The sequence below is a fragment of the Scylla paramamosain genome, chromosome 35 (genome assembly GCF_035594125.1).
Source record: "Scylla paramamosain isolate STU-SP2022 chromosome 35, ASM3559412v1, whole genome shotgun sequence".
Taxonomy (NCBI): Eukaryota; Metazoa; Arthropoda; class Malacostraca; order Decapoda; family Portunidae; genus Scylla; species Scylla paramamosain.
Genome location: NC_087185.1, coordinates 4085012 through 4105000, shown reverse-complemented (window position 1 = coordinate 4105000; position 19989 = coordinate 4085012). Strand labels below are relative to the sequence as shown.

General features: G+C 42.1%; 1 protein-coding gene across 2 annotated transcripts in view; it reads left to right on the top strand.

Moving 5' to 3' along the window:
• LOC135090576 (angiopoietin-2-like) overlaps positions 1-19989 on the top strand; it is a 122379-nt gene extending 102390 nt beyond the window's left edge. For both annotated transcript variants that reach the window (XM_063987455.1, XM_063987454.1), the window contains 7 exons: positions 3519-3696; positions 3917-4082; positions 5728-5834; positions 15858-16014; positions 17778-17942; positions 18713-18837; positions 19489-19989. In XM_063987455.1, the coding sequence (XP_063843525.1) occupies positions 3519-3696; positions 3917-4082; positions 5728-5834; positions 15858-16014; positions 17778-17942; positions 18713-18837; positions 19489-19620 (1030 nt within the window). In that variant the 3' untranslated portion in view covers positions 19621-19989. The remainder of the gene's footprint in view (positions 1-3518; positions 3697-3916; positions 4083-5727; positions 5835-15857; positions 16015-17777; positions 17943-18712; positions 18838-19488) is intronic.

Below are 19989 nucleotides of genomic sequence, written 5' to 3'. Positions count from 1 at the left end.
TGACTTATTTCTCTAATTTCTCCATCTATTCTACTATTCAGACTCAGTACTTGTGATTTTTGGATGACTATGGAATCAGGGCCACTCTTTTTCCTCCTCTTGTTCTCTTTCCGCCAGTGTTTTTTTTTTTTTTTTTTTTTTTTTTTGTCTATTCTTGTTTCCTTTCCTGTGTTTCTGTCAGCTCACTTTTCAGACTTTATTTCCCGACATTTTTAGCTCAGTCTTTCTACGATTCAAACTGTACCTGTGTATTTTTCATGAGTTTGTTTCCTCTCCGCCTGTGTTCCTGTCTCTTCCTACTTGCTTTCTTTTTCAGTCCCTCCGCAAGCTTTCATTTCACACTTTATTTCCTAACCATTTTAGTTGAGTTTGTTTACGATTCAGACTCTCTACCTGTGTGTTTTAGATGAGTGTGAAATTACTGTTCATCTTTATCTCCTTTTTGTCTATATTTCTGGCTGTTCTTATTTACTGCTATCTCTTTGTAAGCTTGTGTATCAAACTTTTTTTTAACCTTTTTAGTTCAGTTTGCCTATGACTCAGAATCTCTACCTGTGTGTTTCAAATGAGTGTGAAATTACTGTCCATCTTTGTCTCTAGTGCGTCAATGTTTCTGTCTGTCCTTGCTGCTTTCCTTGTCTATCTGTAAACATGCATTTCAGATTTCATTTCTAACCATTTTAGTTAATTTCGTCAATGATTTAAGCTCCATGCCTGTGTGCCTTTGGCGAAAGCGAATTTACTGTCCATCTTTGTCTCCTGTCCGCCTATGTTTCTGTCTGGCCTCATTTCTTGCCTTCCTTGTCTGTCTATAAGCTCACATTCCCTTGATTTGCGCTCGTGTCCAGAACATAAATTCAGAAGTAATGCAGTGTAATGTCTTCCCATAAACATTGCAGTGGTGGGAGTTATTTCCCTCGTTAGAAGTTTACGAAATTGAAAGTATTGCATGGAACGGCAAATATTATGCACTTCTTGCCTGAATATATGCTAGAAAATGACTTTGATTCTGTTGATATTGAGGGAGAGATGGGAGTTAATTTTCGTATAAGGTATTAAAACTTTGCAAAACTGAAAGTGTTACGGAAAGGCAAAAATTATTCCTACCCTGCCTAAATAAATATGAGCAATAGATATTGATTTAGGTAATAATGAGGAGTGAAGGGAGTTAATTTTTCGTGTGGGTTGTTGAAAGTTTGCAAAGTTAGGAGGCTTCACAAAGCAAAGCAAAAAATTATTCCTACCTTGCTTAAATGAATATAATGAGGAATAGATCTTTATTTAGTTAATATTGAGGCATGGGAATTGATTTTCATGCAGGCTTTTTATACTCTACAAAACGTGGAAGTGTCACAGAGCAAGCCAAAGATTATTCCTACCTTGCCTAAATGAAGATAGTGAGAAATTTACCTTGATTTAATTAATACTGAGGTATGGTAACTGATTTGCATTTAAGCTTTTATACTCTGCAAAATTAGAAGTGTCACAGAGCAAGGCAAAGACGACTCCTCGCTTTGAATTATTGGTATAATGAGAATCAGACCTTGACTGACTTAACATCCCTTTGAGAGAAGCGTCTCTTTCATGTCCAGCTAATCTTGATTCCATTAAACTAATTACACTTTGACCTTTGATTGAGAAGGAGTGTCTATTAAGCTTCTACATCACCAGACACAGAATGCATCACGAAATATGTATCAATATTAGTGAATGATTCATATGATTTCAGGACTGGTGTCACCTGTAATGTAGGTAAGAAATTGAGAAGCACCTGGGATTGAGTACGTGTGTCAAATAAGTATATACACCACCAGAATGTATCACGTATTATGCACCAATAGTACGAAGTGACCCATATGATTTCAGGTGTCAGGTGTAATATACTAAAGAATCAAGAAACGCCTGTAATTGAGTACGTGTGTCATTTAAGTTTATACATCACCAAACGCAGAATGTAGCACGATTTATACAGCAATAGCACGAAATGACCCATAAGACTTCAGGTGGCCAGAGTAACGTACTTCATTAATAAACACCTGTGAATCAGTACACCTCCAGTTACAGTAATACCTCACCTGTGCAGAATGTACTAGGAATTACTTACACACCAATTACTGTAGGGAACCACCTCTATGTTCTGAGGCGTAATGCACTTCAGTAATTAAGAAACATCTGCGAATCAACACATACCAATTACACTAATACCTCACCTGTACAAAGTCTGGAAATTACATACACGCTAATTACATTCGGGAATCTAACTGAATGTTCTGAGGCGTCCAGTGTAGAATAGGTAGTGATTAAGAAACACCTGGGCGGTACTTCCCCTCGCTACAGGTATTCAGGAAATGGGAATCGATGCCACGTATGTGATTGGGATCCGAGGACGAGGCCAGCTGCAGGGGACCAAATGGCTGTGTTGTCTGTTATTCAATGTAAATTCCCTCTCCCTCTCCCTCTCCCTCTCTCTCTCTCTCTCTCTCTCTCTCTCTCTCTCTCTCTCTCTCTCTCTCTCTCTCTCTCTCTCTAGTGTAGCTTAGTGTATACAGGTCTAATCTTTGTTCTTTCTTTGTGTTCCTTTATATGTTTCTTTTCAGTCTTTGTCTTTCTGTCTGTCTGTCTGTCTCTCTCTCTCTCTCTCTCTCTCTCTCTCTCTCTCTCTCTCTCTCTCTCTCTCTCTCTCTCTCTCTCTCTCTCTCTCTCTCTCTCTCTCTCTCTCTCTCACCGCTAATAAGCTATCCAGGTAAAAATTCTGGATTGTCTCAAAAAACACACTAATTAATGATACCTGGTCGATAGTTGCACGGGGAGGGAAACCAAAATAAATATACCCACACTAGGAACAAATTTCAGTGGAGCCTTCATTAAAATTGTCTGGGCGGGTGAATCCTTACGTAGCGCTCCCGTGATCAAAAGCAGCCTCAAATCCAGCCGGCGGAAAATGCAACATAAATATACTACACAGATATATATTTAAAGAGCCAAGACGGGCCGGGAGGCTGGCTCTTCGCTTGACAGGAATGGCGGTGTTGTTGTTGTGGTGGTGGTGGTGGTGGTGGTGGTGGTGGTGGTGGTGGTGGTGGTAGTCGTAGGGTGAATGAAAATTATCTTCGTAAAGTCTAGAATAGGACAAGTTTTCTCTTTTTTTTTCTTCTTCTTCTTCTTCTTCTTCTTCGTAGTAGTAGTAGCAGTATTGATATTAGTATTAGTATTAGTATTATTATTATTATTATTAGTAGTAGTAGTAGACACAGGAACACAAACGTAAATTATCTTTGCACAAACTTAAATAGTACAAACTTTTACTTGGTTCTCTTTATGATGTTCCTTAAAGTAGTAGTAGTAGTAGTAGTAGTAGTAGTAGTAGTAGTAGTAGTAGTAGTAGTAATTGTAGTAATTGTTGTTGTTGTTGTTGTTGATGTTGTAATAGTCCCAACAACATAAACATCAACATCTTTCCCAAAAAACCTCAAATGCGATTAATTTTCACTCGACTCCCTTAATGATTCCCCTCAAAGGCTTGATCAGCTGGCCAACAAGACTTGCTCTGGGGTGATGAGCAGCACGGGGAGGCGAATCACGCCTTCCTCCACTGCTCGGTCCAGGCAGCAGAGGACCTACATGACGGGGACAAAGGAGCGGGCCACTCAGGATGAACTGGCATACTTCCCTACAGAGAATGACGGGGTGAAGGAGGTAAGAGAGAGAGAGAGAGAGAGAGAGAGAGAGAGAGAGAGAGAGAGAGAGAGAGAGAGAGAGAGAGAGAGAGAGAGAGAGAGAAACGCCAAGACACAAATAAGATCAGACAGGAAAAGAAACACCGTTAGCTAGTTAGTCAAGCAATCCATTTACCTCCTACGTTCAATTTCCTCTCCCCTGACTTTCCCTCACGTTCCCCTTACTCTCCCTCACCCAGCCGACGGAGGGGCGCGGCGAGGGGAGGCGGGGCGTGAGTGAGGCGGTGCCCTGGCAGACCAGAGGAACGCAGGGCCGCCCTATCACTGAAGTCCAGACGCTTAACCTTGGAATGGTGACTCGCCTTGCTTCGGAGATCGCGCGCCAGATGACGGAGGAAGACGCAGGTGGGTAACGTGGGTGTCTTGTGGGGGGGGGGTAGTGTGGGAAGGATAGTATAGTCTGGGAAGGATGGGCCGGGGACGCAGCAGGGGCGGTTCAGAGTCCTAAGGGTACGGAGTTAAAGTGGCAGGATCTTATGAAAGGTTATGTTTATGGCGCTCCAAAGGACTAAAAGGACGCGATAAAAGTTAATGGTTCTTAGTTCAAGGGAGGTTGTGATGTAATTCCTCATATAAACGTGGGATGTCAAGGGAACGGGACCTGAGGGGATGGAAGCTTATAAAATGATGGGGATGTATCTCTTGACTGAAAGATGTGAGGGAAGTTAATGAATGTTGCTTAATGAAATACTGATAACCTAGACTCTTATAAGAATGAATGGATATTATTAACAGAAGGACTAGTAAACTTATGAAGCGATAGTTTTAATTGTTGTATCTCTTGAAAAGACTGAAGGATATGAAAGTTTATAGTTGTTGCTTAACGGAAGATAATCTAGATACTTATAAGAATGAATGAAAATTATTAACAGATGGCAGTAAAGATAAAAGATAGAAAAATTTATGAAATGATGCTCTTAAAGGTTATATCTCTTGAAAAGGACAAAAAAAAAAAATATGTTGCTTAATGAAGGAATGGTAATCTAGACTCTTACAAAAATTAATTAAAATTATTAACAGAAGGAAGAGTAAACTTATGAAATGATGCTCTTATAAGTTATATCTCTTGAAAAGACTGAAAGATACGAATGTCAGTAGTTCTTGTTTAATGAAGGAAACATAATCCAAGTAAGGCAGTTATGAAAATGATGAAAATTATTAACAGAAGGGATAGAAAACTTTAAAATGATACTGTTGTTATATTTCTTGAAAGGACTTAAAGATGTGACGGAAGTTAATAGACGTTGCTTAATGAAAGATAATCTAGGTAGTTATATGAGTGGAAGAAAACTATTGACAGAAGTAATGATGGACTTAAAGGATAGTAAACTTATAAAATAGTGCTCTGAGAGGACCGAAAGTGGAGATAAAAGTTAATGGGTTAATGAAAGGATATTATATGATTACACGAGTAGACGGAAGAAATTATTAATGAAAGTAATGTTGGTAGTAAGAATGGCGACTGATGCATTTTAACAAGATAATTGAGCCATTTACATTACCTGCCCTCTAATTAGCGCCGGAGCATCACTTCCATCATTAAACGTAGGGATAAATTAGTTACGTTAATTAAATACATAAATAATCTGTTAATGACCTGGGAACTGGAAACTTGACCTCCCGCGCCAGTTTTTATTTATTTTTTTAAACGTTACCAACCTCAGATGACCCTCCCTGCCTCACCACCCCCACCCCCCACAGTCTGACCCCCACCTTCCTCCCCTACAGCATGACCTCCACCTCACCTTCCCAATTCCCCCTCCTCGTCCTTTGTCCCCTCTTCCTCCTCCTCCTCCTCGTCCTTTGTCCCCTCCTCCTCCTCCTCCTCCTCCTCCTCCTCCTCGCCTCCTCCTCATCCTCGTCATCGTCCTCCTCTTCCTCCTCATTGTGATTACAGTTTTCCCTGCTGCATGAAACCAGTCCTCTTCTTCTTCCTCCTTCCTCCACCTCCTCCTTCCCCCCACAGCCTGACCCCCTCCTCCTCCCCCAGTCAACACGCAGCCCCGGGATTGCGCTGCCGTGGCTGCTGCAGGAGAGAGAACCAGTGGAGTGTATACTATCTACCCAGCCTCCTGCACGGCCCGCTTCTCAGTACAGGTAAGTAAATTGAGGAAAAATGGGACGTCTTTTTTCGCCATAGCTTCCTTCATCATCATCCGCAGCCCCTTTATGAGATTGTTGGAAGGTGGTGGTGGTGGAGATGGTGGTGGTGGTGGTGGTGTGTTTGTATCTCCGTCCAGCTTGTTAGTGAAAGACTGGATGTGTGTTTTTTATTTATTTATTTATTTTTTTTTTTTTTTTTTTTTTTTTGGTGCTTTTGTTCTCTTATTCTCTCATTTGTGTTCCTTGGTAGGGTTTGTGAAAGTTGTTTTGTGTGTTTGTGTTTGTTTATTTGTGTTCTTGTTACTTGTCTGCTTAGTTTGTTCTCTAGTGTTATTGAAAGACGTGTTCTGTGTGTTTGTTCTCTCATTTGTATTCTTGTTGCCTCGGTTTTCTTTTGTTGTCAAGACCGGAATTAGAGTTGCAGATAATTTCCTTGGTGTGTGTGTGTGTGTGTGTGTGTGTGTGTGTGTGTGTGTAGGTGTGCTGGTGAGGACAGGTGCTTTGACTAATTAAGGACAGGTAGATCTGCTTAATTCGCGGTTCCGTTGACAACATAATTAACATCACGTAGGGGTTCTGGCCGAGGGACGGACGCGTTAATCACTAATACAGGTGTGGTGTGAACTGGTTATTGCCGTCGTTAATTAACTCAGGAACTCGAGATCTGTAGGTAAGATGGCACGCTGATATACCTGCTGATTACCTTTACGAGACAGAATGGCGACAGGTGTACGTGTGCTTGTGTTTTTAATTGACTGCAGAAATTATTAACACTTGAGCATTCGGTAATTAATAAAGGTGTAGTTCTCAGCGGTGACAAGTGTGAATAAGCATATGTTTTTAATCTATGTAATCACCAATGGTCATTATGGCAATTTCGTATAGTTCCCAAGGGTGTCTGAAGGAGTTTGTCGCAATAAGGAAGCAGATGAAGAGTAAACAGCAAAACTACTGGTTCTGACGAGGCCGCCATAAAGTGTATCTAATTTGAGACACATAGATAGTAAAAGACGAGGCAGCGCGAGATTAACCTTCAGTAGAGATAAAGGAAGGTTGCCAGACATTTCCAGCATCCTTCAATCAACAAGGCGGGGAATCCTGGCGCATTACAAACATCCTTAAACATCAAGGCCTCGAGAAGCCAAATCAAAACACGGCGGCGGCTTGAAGATCGCCTCGCTGCCTGACACGGATTAATGGCGCATCGACCCGGCCGGAATAAGTAATGAAGCTTCGAAGCGCAGGGACAAAAATCAACTCGTAAAAGCTAATGCAGTTCCAGCGTCGGTGTCAATATGGAATGAGACCTGTCGGGTGTGTTTGTCCGCCCGCCCGCCCGCCTCGTGTGTGCGTGTGTTTGTGTGTGTGTGTGTGTGTGTGTGAGTGAGGATGAAGGGCGTGGCTAGGCACAGGCTCGCTAGGTTTTTTTTGTGTGTCTGTCTGTTTGTCTGTCTGACTCAATGGATTTTCTGTCTGTCTGTCTGTCTTTATATCCGTTTGTCTGGTTCTCTCTCTATTGTCCTTCCCTTCTACCCAATGCTCTCTCTCTCTCTCTCTCTCTCTCTCTCTCTCTCTCTCTCGCTTTGCCTCTTATCACCCAATCAACTTTAGTAGCGCGGACGGACGGGATGCGAACACGCGACAATCCATCTCTTATCTCAGGCCCTTACCGCCGAGCCACTGGAAGCGAAAGCATACACATCGACAAGTCATTCTAATCTCTCTGTTATCTCTCCCGCCCATGACTTCTTATCAGCGCCCGTTCCGGAGGCAAGACAAAAGGTGTTGCTGCATATAATGGAAGGTCGGATCCTCTTGCCTTTGGATCCGAGACGCGCCAAATAAGAGAAGGAATATTCGATTATTTATTTTTTTCCCCCTGTCTGGTTCATTTATATGTGCAGTGGATTAGAAGAACTGAGGACTGAGTAAGGATGCTGTGCGGGAGAGAAGCAGAGGGGGGTATGAATGAAGGACGGTGGATGCTGCAGAGAGAGAGAGAGAGAGAGAGAGGACCAAATATAGCGTGTGGAGATACGTGTTGGAAGCTTCAATGATAAAAATTGTTCTATCACCATAGAGAGAGAGAGAGAGAGAGAGAGAGAGAGAGAGAGAGAGAGAGAGAGAGAGAGAGAGAGAGAGAGAGAGAGAGAGAGAGAGAGAGAGAGAGGGAGGTGGGTGGGGAAGAGAGAATGAGACAGACAGGCAAAACAGAGACGTAGACACGCAGACAGACGGATAAATAATAATACAGAAGACAGACAGACATATAAACAAGAGCCCAGATAGACAGACAGAAGGCGAAGGAAGGAGGCGAAGGGAGAAGAAATATTACTGTAAGCCGAGGCGATCTGGCAACAAGAGAGAGAGAAAAAAATATAAGAAAAAAGAGACGAAGATGAAGAAGGGAAGTATTTGTAAGAGGAGAAGTGAGGGAAGCAGAGAGAGAGAGAGAGAGAGAGAGAGAGAGAGAGAGAGAGAGAGAGAGAGAGAGAGAGAGAGAGAGAGAGGGGTGGGGGGGAAAGGGGGGTTTGATATGAAATCGGAGGCAGCAAAAAATGAAGGCAACATATGATGAAAAGTAATTAAAATGATAATGAAGGAGTGGAAAGAAAAAAATAATAAAAAAGACAAAAAAAAAGACTTAGTTATGAGTGAAGGAAAGAAACCACGAGACATTAAAAAAAGGCATTCAGACGAAATTACCAGAAGCAGGAGAGGGAAAAAAATAAACAAAGGGATGAAGAGTAGTGATGATTAGACCAGCACAAGGAGAGACGGGGAGGAAATTAAACGGAATGCCGGGAGGAAGTGGTGAAATAGACCGATGCGCTCACAGGAAAGAGGAAGAGGAGGAGGAAGAAAAGGGAGAGGAGAAGGAGGGTGTGATAATCAGCTACATGCTTTCATCACTCTAGTTAATCCCTTCTGGCTCACAAATACTTGCACCATGAACGAAAGACTTCAAATATTCTCCAACACATTGCCTTTCCTCCAAGCTCTCTCTCCCTCTCCCTCTCTCTCCAAAAAAAACTATATTTCCACACGTTCACATTGCTTTTCCTTCAAGTCTCTCTTCAAGTCCCCATCTCTTCACGTCCCCCTTCCCCTGCCCCCCCCCCCTCTCTCTCTCTCTCTCTCTCTCTCTCTCTCTCTCTCTCTCTCTCTCTCTCTCTCTCTCTCTCTCTCTCTCTCTCTCTCTCTCTCTCTCTCTCTCTCTCTCTCTCTCTTCCAAGGATCTTCCAAGTGATTTTTCCCCACAAGCGCTAGAGGTAAACTTAAAGCTTCCCACAACTTATGTATCTCTTCAGGGCGTGATACGAAAGGCTCCTCCGCGGCGCTCGAGGGAGGCGTGCAATTTCCTTTTGTGGCGCCGAGATAAGTAGCCGACGCAGGGCACCGAGACAGATACGATGATATATTCCTAAGCTGCATGTTTCGATCCCTGAATGAAGGCTGAGGGGGAAGGGAAGGGAAGCAAAGGGGGAAGGATTGGATGTTACCGTGTGTGTGTGTGTCTTTCTCCCTCCTTCATCTCCTGTCTACGCCAGTCAGACAGTCAGGAAGTCACTCAACCAGCCAGTCTGTTAGCCAGCTAGTCACCCAGACAGTCAGCCAGTCAGATAGTCAGCCATTCAGCCAGCCAGCCACCCAATCAGCCAGTCAGCCATTCAGCCAGCCAGCCACCCAGTTATCCTGTCACCCAGTCAGCCAGCCACTAAGCCACCCAGCCAACCGCCCAGTCAGCCATCCTGCCATCCTGCCTGCCTGCCGAATCTGGTACAAGTCAACACTTCAGCGGCCAAAGAAGGCTTAGCAGAAGGCGTGAGGCTGAATGGCAGGCACTGAGCCGCACGCACGCAGCCACTTAGAGGTACACAGTCTGAGGTACACACTGAGGTACACACGGGGCCGCCAATTCCCTGCCTCACACATACACACGTACACACATAAACACACGTGACTTGAAGGTGATGACGTAGGGACACAATGCGTACTTAAGTGAATATATCTTACACACACACACACACACACACACACACACACATATATACACCACGAGTAAGTAAATCCTTTTGTACTAACGCCACTTTCACTCACAAAATCCTTCTCGCTGTATCAAAGAGGAGTACCCGCTCTCCCTCGCACTTACAACCCCTCCCAACCCCCCACTCTCACCCTTGCCAGCAGCGCTCCCTCACTCACGCACATGTTGATCTACAGTGTATTGAATTTACAGTTACAGATAACCTCACTGTGCCCTTAATCTCTCTCTCTCTCTCTCTCTCTCTCTCTCTCTCTCTCTCTCTCTCTCTCTCTCTCTCTCTCTCGAATTAACTGCTCTTATTTCAGCCTCCTTTGCGCTTTTACAGCCTCGAGAGAAAAGGAGAGAATGAAAAAGCTTATGGAGGAAAATTAAGAGGTTTGGAGGTAAAGAGGAAATGGAGGAGACAAAGCAGAGGGATGAAAGAGAGAGAGAGAGAGAGAGAGAGAGAGAGAGAGAGAGAGAGAGAGAGAGAGAGAGAGAGAGAGAGAGAGAGAGAGAGAGGCCGTATGTAAAAAGTAGCATTCACACACACACGCGCGCACACACACACACACACACACACACACACACACACACACACACACACACACACACACACACACACACACACACACACACACACACACACGTTGCATATCAAGGCCTTTATTTGTTGAAGCACCAATGCGAAAACTCAATTTTACAATCAAAAAGAATTCTGACAAGTAATGCCGACGTGTATTTTTATGAAGAAATCTGGAAAAAAAATCAAACATGCAAAAATTTGTAATTTTATTCATATAGAAAATTATATAAAATTATCTTGACATCCTTGTATTAATTTCTTGCCATTTTTTTTCCTTTTCTTTATTTTTATTACCCTTCATTTCTACTTTCCATACTTAATTTATTTTCATTTCTTCCTTCTTTCCTTCCTTCCTTCATTTATCTTGTCTTCCCTGTATTATTTTCTTGTTATCGTCTTCCTTCTCTTTAATTTTTATTATCCCCGCTTCCTTTCTTCCTCACTTTCTTTTTTTTTTTTAGCTCCCTACTTAATTTTGTTCATATCTTCCTGTTTTCTTTTCCTTCATTCTTTCTTCATACATTTCCTTTTCTACCTTCTCTTCTTCCATCCTTCCTTCACTTCTTATAGCCTCCCTTTCTTCTTTCATTCCTTTCATTCTTAGTTCCCTATTTAACATGTTATCTTCTTTCCTATCCTTCTTTCCTTCCTTCTCCTATTTACCTCCCTCTTCCATTCTTCTTTTCTCAAACTTATCTATCTTTTCCTTCCTCTCTTTATTCCTTTCTGTGCTTTCTCCTCTTCTTGTGTCTCTTATTTCGTCTCCAGTTGTCCACTCTTTTTCATTTCCCTCCTGTTTCTATTTCCATTTTCTCTCCTTCCCTCTGGACTCTCCTCCTCCTCCTCTTTGGTTCTGCTTCCTTGTTATTCTTTCCTCCTCCTCTTCACCCTTGTTCCTTCTCCGCTCTTCAAAATTCCTTCCTTCTGTCCTCGGTCCATTTTCTCGTCCTCCTTTCTTCCCCCACCCTCTCTCTCTCTCTCTCTCTCTCTCTCTCTCTCTCTCTCTCTCTCTCTCTCTCTCTCTCTCTCTCTCTCTCTCTCTCTCTCTCTCTCTCTGTGTGTGTGTGTGTGTGTGTGTGTGTTTTCTTTTACTTACTGCGCTGCTTTTACCTGCCTGCCTCTCTCTCTCTCTCTCTCTCTCTCTCTCTCTCTCTCTCTCTCTCTCTCTCTCTCTCTCTCTCTCTCTCTCTCTCTCTCTCTCCTCATTCCTTCTTTTCCTAGAACCAGAAAATAATGTAATATTTGTTGAATTAATATTATTTTCCGAGCAGAAGGAAAGAGAGGGAGAAGGAAAAGAGGAAGGTAAAGAATGAAGGAGGGAAAAAAGGAAAGACAAGGACGGGAAGGAAATGGAAAGGAAAAATTAGAGAAAACGAAGAAATGAGGTTGAAAATAAATGGAAATGAAAAAAAATATGGAAAAAGGAAAAGGAAGGGAAGGAAAAGACATGAACGGAAAGGAAAATTACAGGAAAGGAAGGGAGAGGTGAAAATTAAAGGAAACGGGAAGGAAATTAGAGGAGATGGCGAGAGGAGAGTGGAAATAAATAAAAATGAAGAAAGAAGGGCGAAGAAAAGGGAAATAAAGGTACGGAAAAGTCATGAAAGGAAAGGAAGAGAGAAAGTAAAATTAAAGTTAGTGGAATTTAAGAAAGAAGGATGAAAGAAAAGAAAAGAAAAGAAGAGAGGAAGAAAAAAGGAGAATTTTTCATAAGTGTTAGGAAGAAAAATTTGCAGTCTGAAAAAAAAATATTGGAAAATAAAAAAAGAAAAGAAAAATAAAGAAAAGAATGCAACCTTTATTAAAATTCGTAGCGTGAGAAGACAACGTATATTAATATTGTAGTCTCTCTCTCTCTCTCTCTCTCTCTCTCTCTCTCTCTCTCTCTCTCTCTCTCTCTCTCTCTCTCTCTCTCTCTCTCTCTCTCTCTGCTTGGTGTATCCAGGATCGCGTATCAGGTTCTCTTGCACGAGTGTTTTGAAAGCCTCTGACAGGACTCTCTGATATGCCCGTGGGAGAGAGAGAGAGAGAGAGAGAGAGAGAGAGAGAGAGAGAGAGAGAGAGAGAGAGAGAGAGAGAGAGAGAGAGAGAGAGAGAGAGAGATGTGTAAACCTTTGAATATGACACATTCTGGCAACAATAAAGAGAGAATGAAGGTGAACAGACAGCCAGCCATCCAACCATCCATCCAAGCAGACAGACAGACAGTAGAAAAAAAAGAAAAATGTGTATAAACTAACTACGTACAATTCGCACACTGGCAACGAGCAACGAGCAAGTAAAATAAACACTTTTCTAACCTTATGATGTTTTGTCAGTAAATAAAACAAGAGAAAGGTATTAATGTGAACGATGCTTCTTGTTTTTACTCCAATAACGTAATCGTGTTTTTTATTTATTTTATTTTATTTTATTTTATCATTTTTTTGTGTATGCTTTTGTGTGTGTGTGTGTGTGTGTGTGTGTGTGTGTGTTTGCTCAGTTTGATTACGGTATTTGATTTCGTTGCTTTTATTTGAATTTTTATCCAGTTTTCTCGTTCGTTCCTCATTCGTTCTTATCTCTTTCTTCTTTTTTTTTATGTGTTCTCTGATCTAATTATTAAACTAAAAAAAATCACTGGTGTCTGTTTAGTTTCAGTATAATATTTGGTTTTATTGTGTTTATTTGTATTTTTTTTTTATTATTTTTGTAAGAGTTCTTGTTCCTCTCTCATTCTCTATTATTCTTTCTTTTTCTGTCTCTTCTGAATTTAAAAAAATACATATATATACGAAATCATGAGGAGTATTTGTCCAGTTTCATTATGTTATATGATTTCATTGCATTTGTTTGTATGTTTTTTTTTGCAAGTTTTCTCGTTCCTTCCTCATTCTCTTTATTTTCTTCTTCTCCTCTCTCTTCTGAATTAAGGGAATATATTAAAAAAAATCACGGGTATTTGTCCAGTTTCATTATGTTATTTGATTTCATTGCATCTATTTGTATGTTTTTTTGCAAGTTTTCTCGTTCCTTCCTCATTCTCTCTTATTCTGTCTCCTTTCTTCCTCTTGCCCGTTGCTATTCTCCGTCATTATTACCATGAACTCAACAACTCCAGCATGACACAGAAATTGCTAATGATAGTTTGAAGTAATCATGCAATCTCTCTCTCTCTCTCTCTCTCTCTCTCTCTCTCTCTCTCTCTCTCTCTCTCTCTCTCTCTCTCTCTCTCTCTCTCTCTCTCTCTCTCTCTCTCTCTCTCTCTCTCTCAAGCATGAAAGACTCTGAAATTGCGAGTAAAATATTTGGGTTGTCCTTCATGAATATTCCTTTCCTTCTTCTTCTTCTTCTTCTTCTTCTTCTTCTCCTTCTTCTCCTTTTTATTCTCGTTCCTTTACTGAGCCTCCTTCATTCCCTGTGTATATTCTTACCTTCCTTTCATTCTATTTTCCTTTAAAGATTTCTCATTCATATATTTTTTCTACCTTTCTCCTCCTTCTCCACCTCCTCCTCTTCCTTGTCCTCATTTTCCTCCTCTTAGTCCCTCGTTTCTCTTCTCGTAGTTAACAATGGGAGGTATTTCTGCCTTTTGTCTCAGTCCCTCCACTTCTTTCCTCCTTTCCTTCCTTCCTTGCACGGTTTTCTCTTCATTCATGTCCTTCTTTTTTTCTCAAGGGTCGGGCTTTTATTTTTTTCTTTTCTCTCCTAGTGGTCGTCTGCAAAAGCTTATTCAATTTTTGTTTCATTCTCCTGAGCATCTGTGTCTCTTCCCTTCTCTTTGTATTATTTTATTCCGCTTTCAGTATTCGCCTTCTCCTGTCGCGTCTTTTTCCGCCTTCCCTCGTTCCCCTTTTATTACCTCTATGCACCATCTCTCCCCTTCCGTCCCTTCCTTCTCTCCGTTCTAATGGTAGTTTGCTTCCCTTCTGGTTACCCTTGTCCCCGAAAATCTCTCCTTCTCTTGTTCCTCCTCTTCCTCTTCTTACTCCTCCTACACAACAACAACACCAGAAGGTCAGGCGGAGTTAAATTACTGTTCTTCTGAGCTCTCAATAGATTTTACTGCGGTATGTCACGTCTCTCTCTCTCTCTCTCTCTCTCTCTCTCTCTCTCTCTCTCTCTCATGCAGTATCCTCGATGTTTTTGTTTGTGTGTGCGGGCGCCGGCGCGATCGACGAGCGCAGATCAAGACACTGAGATTACGAAGCGGTGAGGCAGAGAGTGTTTGTCTTTGTGGCGCCCCCGTGGTGACTTGTTTGTTAGTGGTGAGGGTGGTGAGGGAGCTGAGGGCGCTGGTGATTGCTGTGTGGGTGTGGGGGGTGGGGAGTGTGTGTGTGTGTGTGTGTGTGTGGATGGGTGGTGGGTGGGTGGGTGGATGTGTGAAGGGTCATGGTGTTTGTGGTGAGGGTGGTTGTGGTTGTGGTGGTTATTGAAATGACATACAAGCTACATATATGCTACACACACACACACACACACACACACAAACACATCAAGGGAAAAAAATACCCAAGAGAGATTTGTTTATTTTAGCTTTGTGTGCATTCTTTACAGTGACCAGCGACACACACACACACACACACACACACACACACACACACACACACGCACACCCACACATCAAGAGGGAAAAAAACACCCACGAGAGATTAAACTTTTTTTCTGAAATTGTGTTCAATCTTCTGAGTGACCACCACACACACACACACACACACACACACACACACACACACACACACACACACAGGGAATCCACAGTGTTGCCAGAGGTTATTTTTATCAAGTGAACAACAAAGTGACACTCTCGGTCAGTCACTCGCCCTCCCCTCGCCTCTCTTTTCGGTAAAACTCCGCCCTTCTTTCAGTAAACTCGCAGCCAATTGCTTCTTGATGACTTCGCGTGACTTACTGTTGCTATTTTTAAGCGTCCCGACTCTCCTTGCCGTCTATTTGTGCTTTCTTTGGGTGTTTTCTCTTCATTCTTGTGTGTGTGTTGTGTTTTATTCTCCTTTCTCGGCAATTTGCTCTCAGTCCGTTTCCAAGTTGCGTGTTTTATTTTTTATTTCTTTTTTTTAAATCCGTTTTTCGTACTTTCCTTGTTACTCGCTCGCTCTCGTTTTCTTTTCTCCTTCTTAAGTGATACTGCCCTCCATTTTTCTTTACACGAATGTTGTACCATTTTTCATTATTTTATTTTAGTTTCCTTCCTTTTTCCTCCTCATTCTCATCCCATCCCTCCTCCTCCTCCTCCTCCTCCTCCTCCTTGTAACTTCCAGCCACACACACAAAAGATCAAGTTTACAAGTCCAGAAACAGATACCTTCGTTATAGACACAAGAGCAATTTAATCTGCTTCTCCTTCACATTTTACCAATTCCTCCGTCTGCGCCTCCTTCAGACAGTGCCTTCCTCTCTCCCTCAGGTTTGGTGCGAGCTGGAGGAAGGAGGGCCCTCGTGGACGGTGATTCAGAGACGCGGCTCTAAGACCTCAGAAACTCCTCACCCCGTCGTCGACTTCTTCAGGAGCTGGGCTGAGTACAAATGGGGCTTTGGTAACCTGGAGGGCGAGTACTGGCTAGGTGAGTACTTTCCCAACTTTCTTTAGTAAGATAAAGGATACTTCCACTACTTCAATCTATGTCTTTCCTATGTTACTTTCATTGTAATTTTGTGACATTAGTCTTAAGATTGTGTCCCTAAAAAGATTTATTTAACAATCTCCTTTAGTAAAAATAAGGGGATTCGGGGCTTGCTTAAAGTACAGGGAATAGTGCTCGAATGTAAATGACCAGAAAAGTAAAGGAGGATTTGATTCTTTATAACTTGCTACTTTAGGATTACGGGATGAAATATATGATTAGATACACTGAAGAATATTTGGGTTTAACTAACTGGAAAAGCAGGACTCGATTCTTTATGACTTACAGTTTCAGGATTATAGAACTAAACATTTGATAGGATTATATTCACTGAACAGTATTCGGATTTAACTAACAAGAAAGACAGGATTCGATTCCTTATAACTTACCTCCTTAGAATTGCGGAATTAAACACTTCACAGATGGAAACACAATTAAGAATGTTTGAATTTAACCAGATAAGCAGTATTCAATTCCTTACAACTCGCAATCATAAAATCAGAAGCCTTAAATACTGGTGTATGTTAACGGGAGAGGGTTTGGCAGTAGTGAACCAAGAAAAAGGATATTAGACTCTTTATAAGTAACTATCTTAGGATCAGAAGCTTCAAATAATGGTACATATTAACTGAAGAGTATTTGAGTGTGGTGACCAGAAAAACCAAGATTAGGTTTTTTATAACCCACTGTCTTAGGATCAGAAGTTTTAAGTGCCGGTCAATACAAGTTAGAAGATACAAGAGTAAGATCCAAACTCTTAAACACCTTGAGCTGTCATCAGTACAGTTTTCAAAGGCTAAAGAGATGCTGTCAGGTTCTTAAGAGGAATTTCCCCCAATGATGCTACAGAATCCTTGTCATATTACCACTATGGCCATGAAAACACGCTTAGGTACCCCAGTAACTTACACGGAGCCGCAGAGCCTGTTAAAAACTGTCAAGATAAGATGCTGAAACGTTTGAAAATAAGGAGCATAAGTTTCGTTAAGTAGAGTTCTCCTGGGTCACTTTCAAAGCCTAGAGAGTTATAAGAAAGGTTTAACGTGTCTTAATCTGCCAGTGTGAAGAATGTGAGACTTTACCAGATTATAAAAGTCTCACTACATTGCTGCTCTGGTCTCCTCGTGTCCTCTTTGTCCTCGATTTATACCCATTGCGCCCTGTCCTCGTCCCTCTCCCTTTGTGTCCCCAGCCTCACTGTCCCCTCGCTATCCTCGTCTCCTCTTTGTCATTTTCATCATCGTCTTTTGTATTCAGTCAAGTATATGTAACTGCAGCTCCATCCTCGTCTCTTTCTCATGTTCCTCGTCCTTGCATCATTGTCCTCGTCCTCCTGTAATTGTTTTCTCGTTGCTTTCCTAACCGTTTTCGTATTTTCCGTGTCATTCTCACCTTTCTTTCATGTTCCTCGTTTCTCTCGTCTCTTTGTTCCTATTGTCCTCTTCATTTAATAATTGTTCTCGTCCTTTCAGTTGTCCTCGTCTGTATCGTCCTCTTCTCTCCTTCCTCATTGTAGTCGTCTCTTTTCTTTCACTACCCTCGTTTTTCACTGTCCTCGTCTGTTTTCCTTCATTGTTTCGTCTTCCCTTCACAGTCCTCGTCTCCCTTTCGCTATTCTTGTCTCTCCTTCACTGTCTCGTCTCTCCTTCACTATCCTCTTCCTTCATTCTCCTCCTCACCGGCCTCGCTCTCCCCTCCGCCAGGTCTCGAGTACATCCACCAACTGACGCAATCTGGAGACTACGAGATGCGGGTTGACTTGCAGGACTGGGCCAACGAGACGCGGTGGGCCAAGTACGAGCACTTCTCCTTGTCCAACGAGGAGCACAACTACACTCTCTCTCTGGGCGACTACGAGGGCACGGCAGGTGAGGCGATGGGTCATGTCAGGGGTTGTTAAGGGGTTGTTCGACTGTTTTCTTTTGATTTATTTATTTATTTTATGTATAGGTAGTTGTTTGTTGGTTATTAATGGTTGTTTATTTGGTTAGTAGGTAATTTTCAGGTAATTTTAGGTCAGGTATTGTTAAGGTCATATTAGTTTCTTTTCTCCTTTTTTTTTTTTTGGGGGGGGTGGGGGCAAGTATACTCGTAGACGTTTGTAATTCATGTATTAATGTTGTTTAGGTGTATGCAGTCATTGTAATTTTTTTTCTGGATTATTTTCAGGGTAATTCTTGGTCAGGTACCTACTGTTAAGGTCACGTTTGATTAGTTTCTTTTCCTCTTTTTTATGTGTAGGTATATATTGATAGTGTATTGTGATACGCAAGGTCAGTTATAAGTTTTTCAAGGTGGTTTTCAGGGTAATTTTAGGTCAAGTATTGTTAAGGTCAGCTTGGACTAGTTTTAAGAAGCAAACAAGGTCAATTTAAAGTTTATTGTGGTTATTCACTCACTCCTTATTTACAAACTCACCTGTATGACTTTATATGACCTCTCCTGTACTCCTTCAGATCACCTGGTCTATCTTCTCCATCACCTCTATCATCTCTTTATCCTCACTTAGAAGCAAACAACATCAATTTAAAGTTTTCTGTGATCATTTAAACTTTCAAACTCCCTTAATATTTACCATTACCTATATGACCTCTTTACCTGTACCTCATCTGACTCACCGTCCCTTCGTCCTCGGCAGGTAATTCGCTGCGGTACCACCAGGGGGCTCCATTCAGCACGCGAGACCGAGACAACGACTTCAACCCACGGGGACACTGCGCCAGAACCTTCCACGGGGCCTGGTGGTTCACTGCTTGCCATGAGGTGAGGCTCGGGGAGGGGAGGGAGAGTGAGAGTGCAGTGAGAGGGAGGCTTAGGATAACAAACCAAGTGAAGGTGAGAGAACACAGAGAGAGGGAGAGAGGATAGGGTTAAAAAGGCCTTAGCGAGGGTAGGGGTTCTGTAGGTTCTGCGCGTGAAAGTTAAGGGTGAGAGTAAAGGAGAGTTGAAGGCAAAGGCGAGGGAGAGTTAGGGTGAGGGACGCGAGATAAAGGAGAGAGGGGCAGCGGATATTACGAAGGAAGTTTTGGAATGCGAAGCGAAATATAAAAATGATAGACGGTGCGGATAATTTGTCTGAGGGGAGAGAGAGAGAGAGAGAGAGAGAGAGAGAGAGAGAGAGAGAGAGAGAGAGAGAGAGAGAGAGAGAGAGAGAGAGAGTTCACGTGAATAATAGATGGAGGGGGAAAAATCTTGAAACCACAGCAGTGGCAAAGGTTAAAAATTAAATCATTAATACCTGAACCCATGGCCAGAGAGAGAGAGAGAGAGAGAGAGAGAGAGAGAGAGAGAGAGAGAGAGAGAGAGAGAGAGAGAGAGAATAACACAGCGAACGCCAACGCGACAGATAAAAATACATCTCTGACAAAAATCACTTTTCTCTCTTTTTCACTTCACCTGCCGTCACCTGGCCAGTCACACCTGAACGGGCGCTACCACCACGGCCGCCACAAGAGCTACGGTGACGGGATCAACTGGATGGCTTTCCGTGGGCACAACTACTCCCTCAAGTACTCCAGAATGATGATCAGGAGGACCAACATCTAAGACGACAAGGAGGAAAACAGGAGAAAAAGAAGGGAATTAAAAGGATGCAAAGTAAGATGTTTCAAGATCTTTTGTTTAATTCTCGGCTTTGGTTTGTAGGGAATGGCAGTTTGGGTCAGTAGATGGGAGAGGTGGAGTTGTAGGAGGAGGTAGTGGTAGTGGTGGTAGTGATGGTGGTTGTAATAAGTAAAGAGGGAATTTGCAAAGATCTAATGTGTGTTTTGTAAAATACTTTATGATTAGTTTATTGATTAATTTAAAAGAACATCTAAGAAGATTGTTGAAGAAGAAGAATTATATAAAAAATATATATTATAAAGTATAAAGAACATGTAATTTACTGTTGAAATTAATACGAAGAAAAGAAAA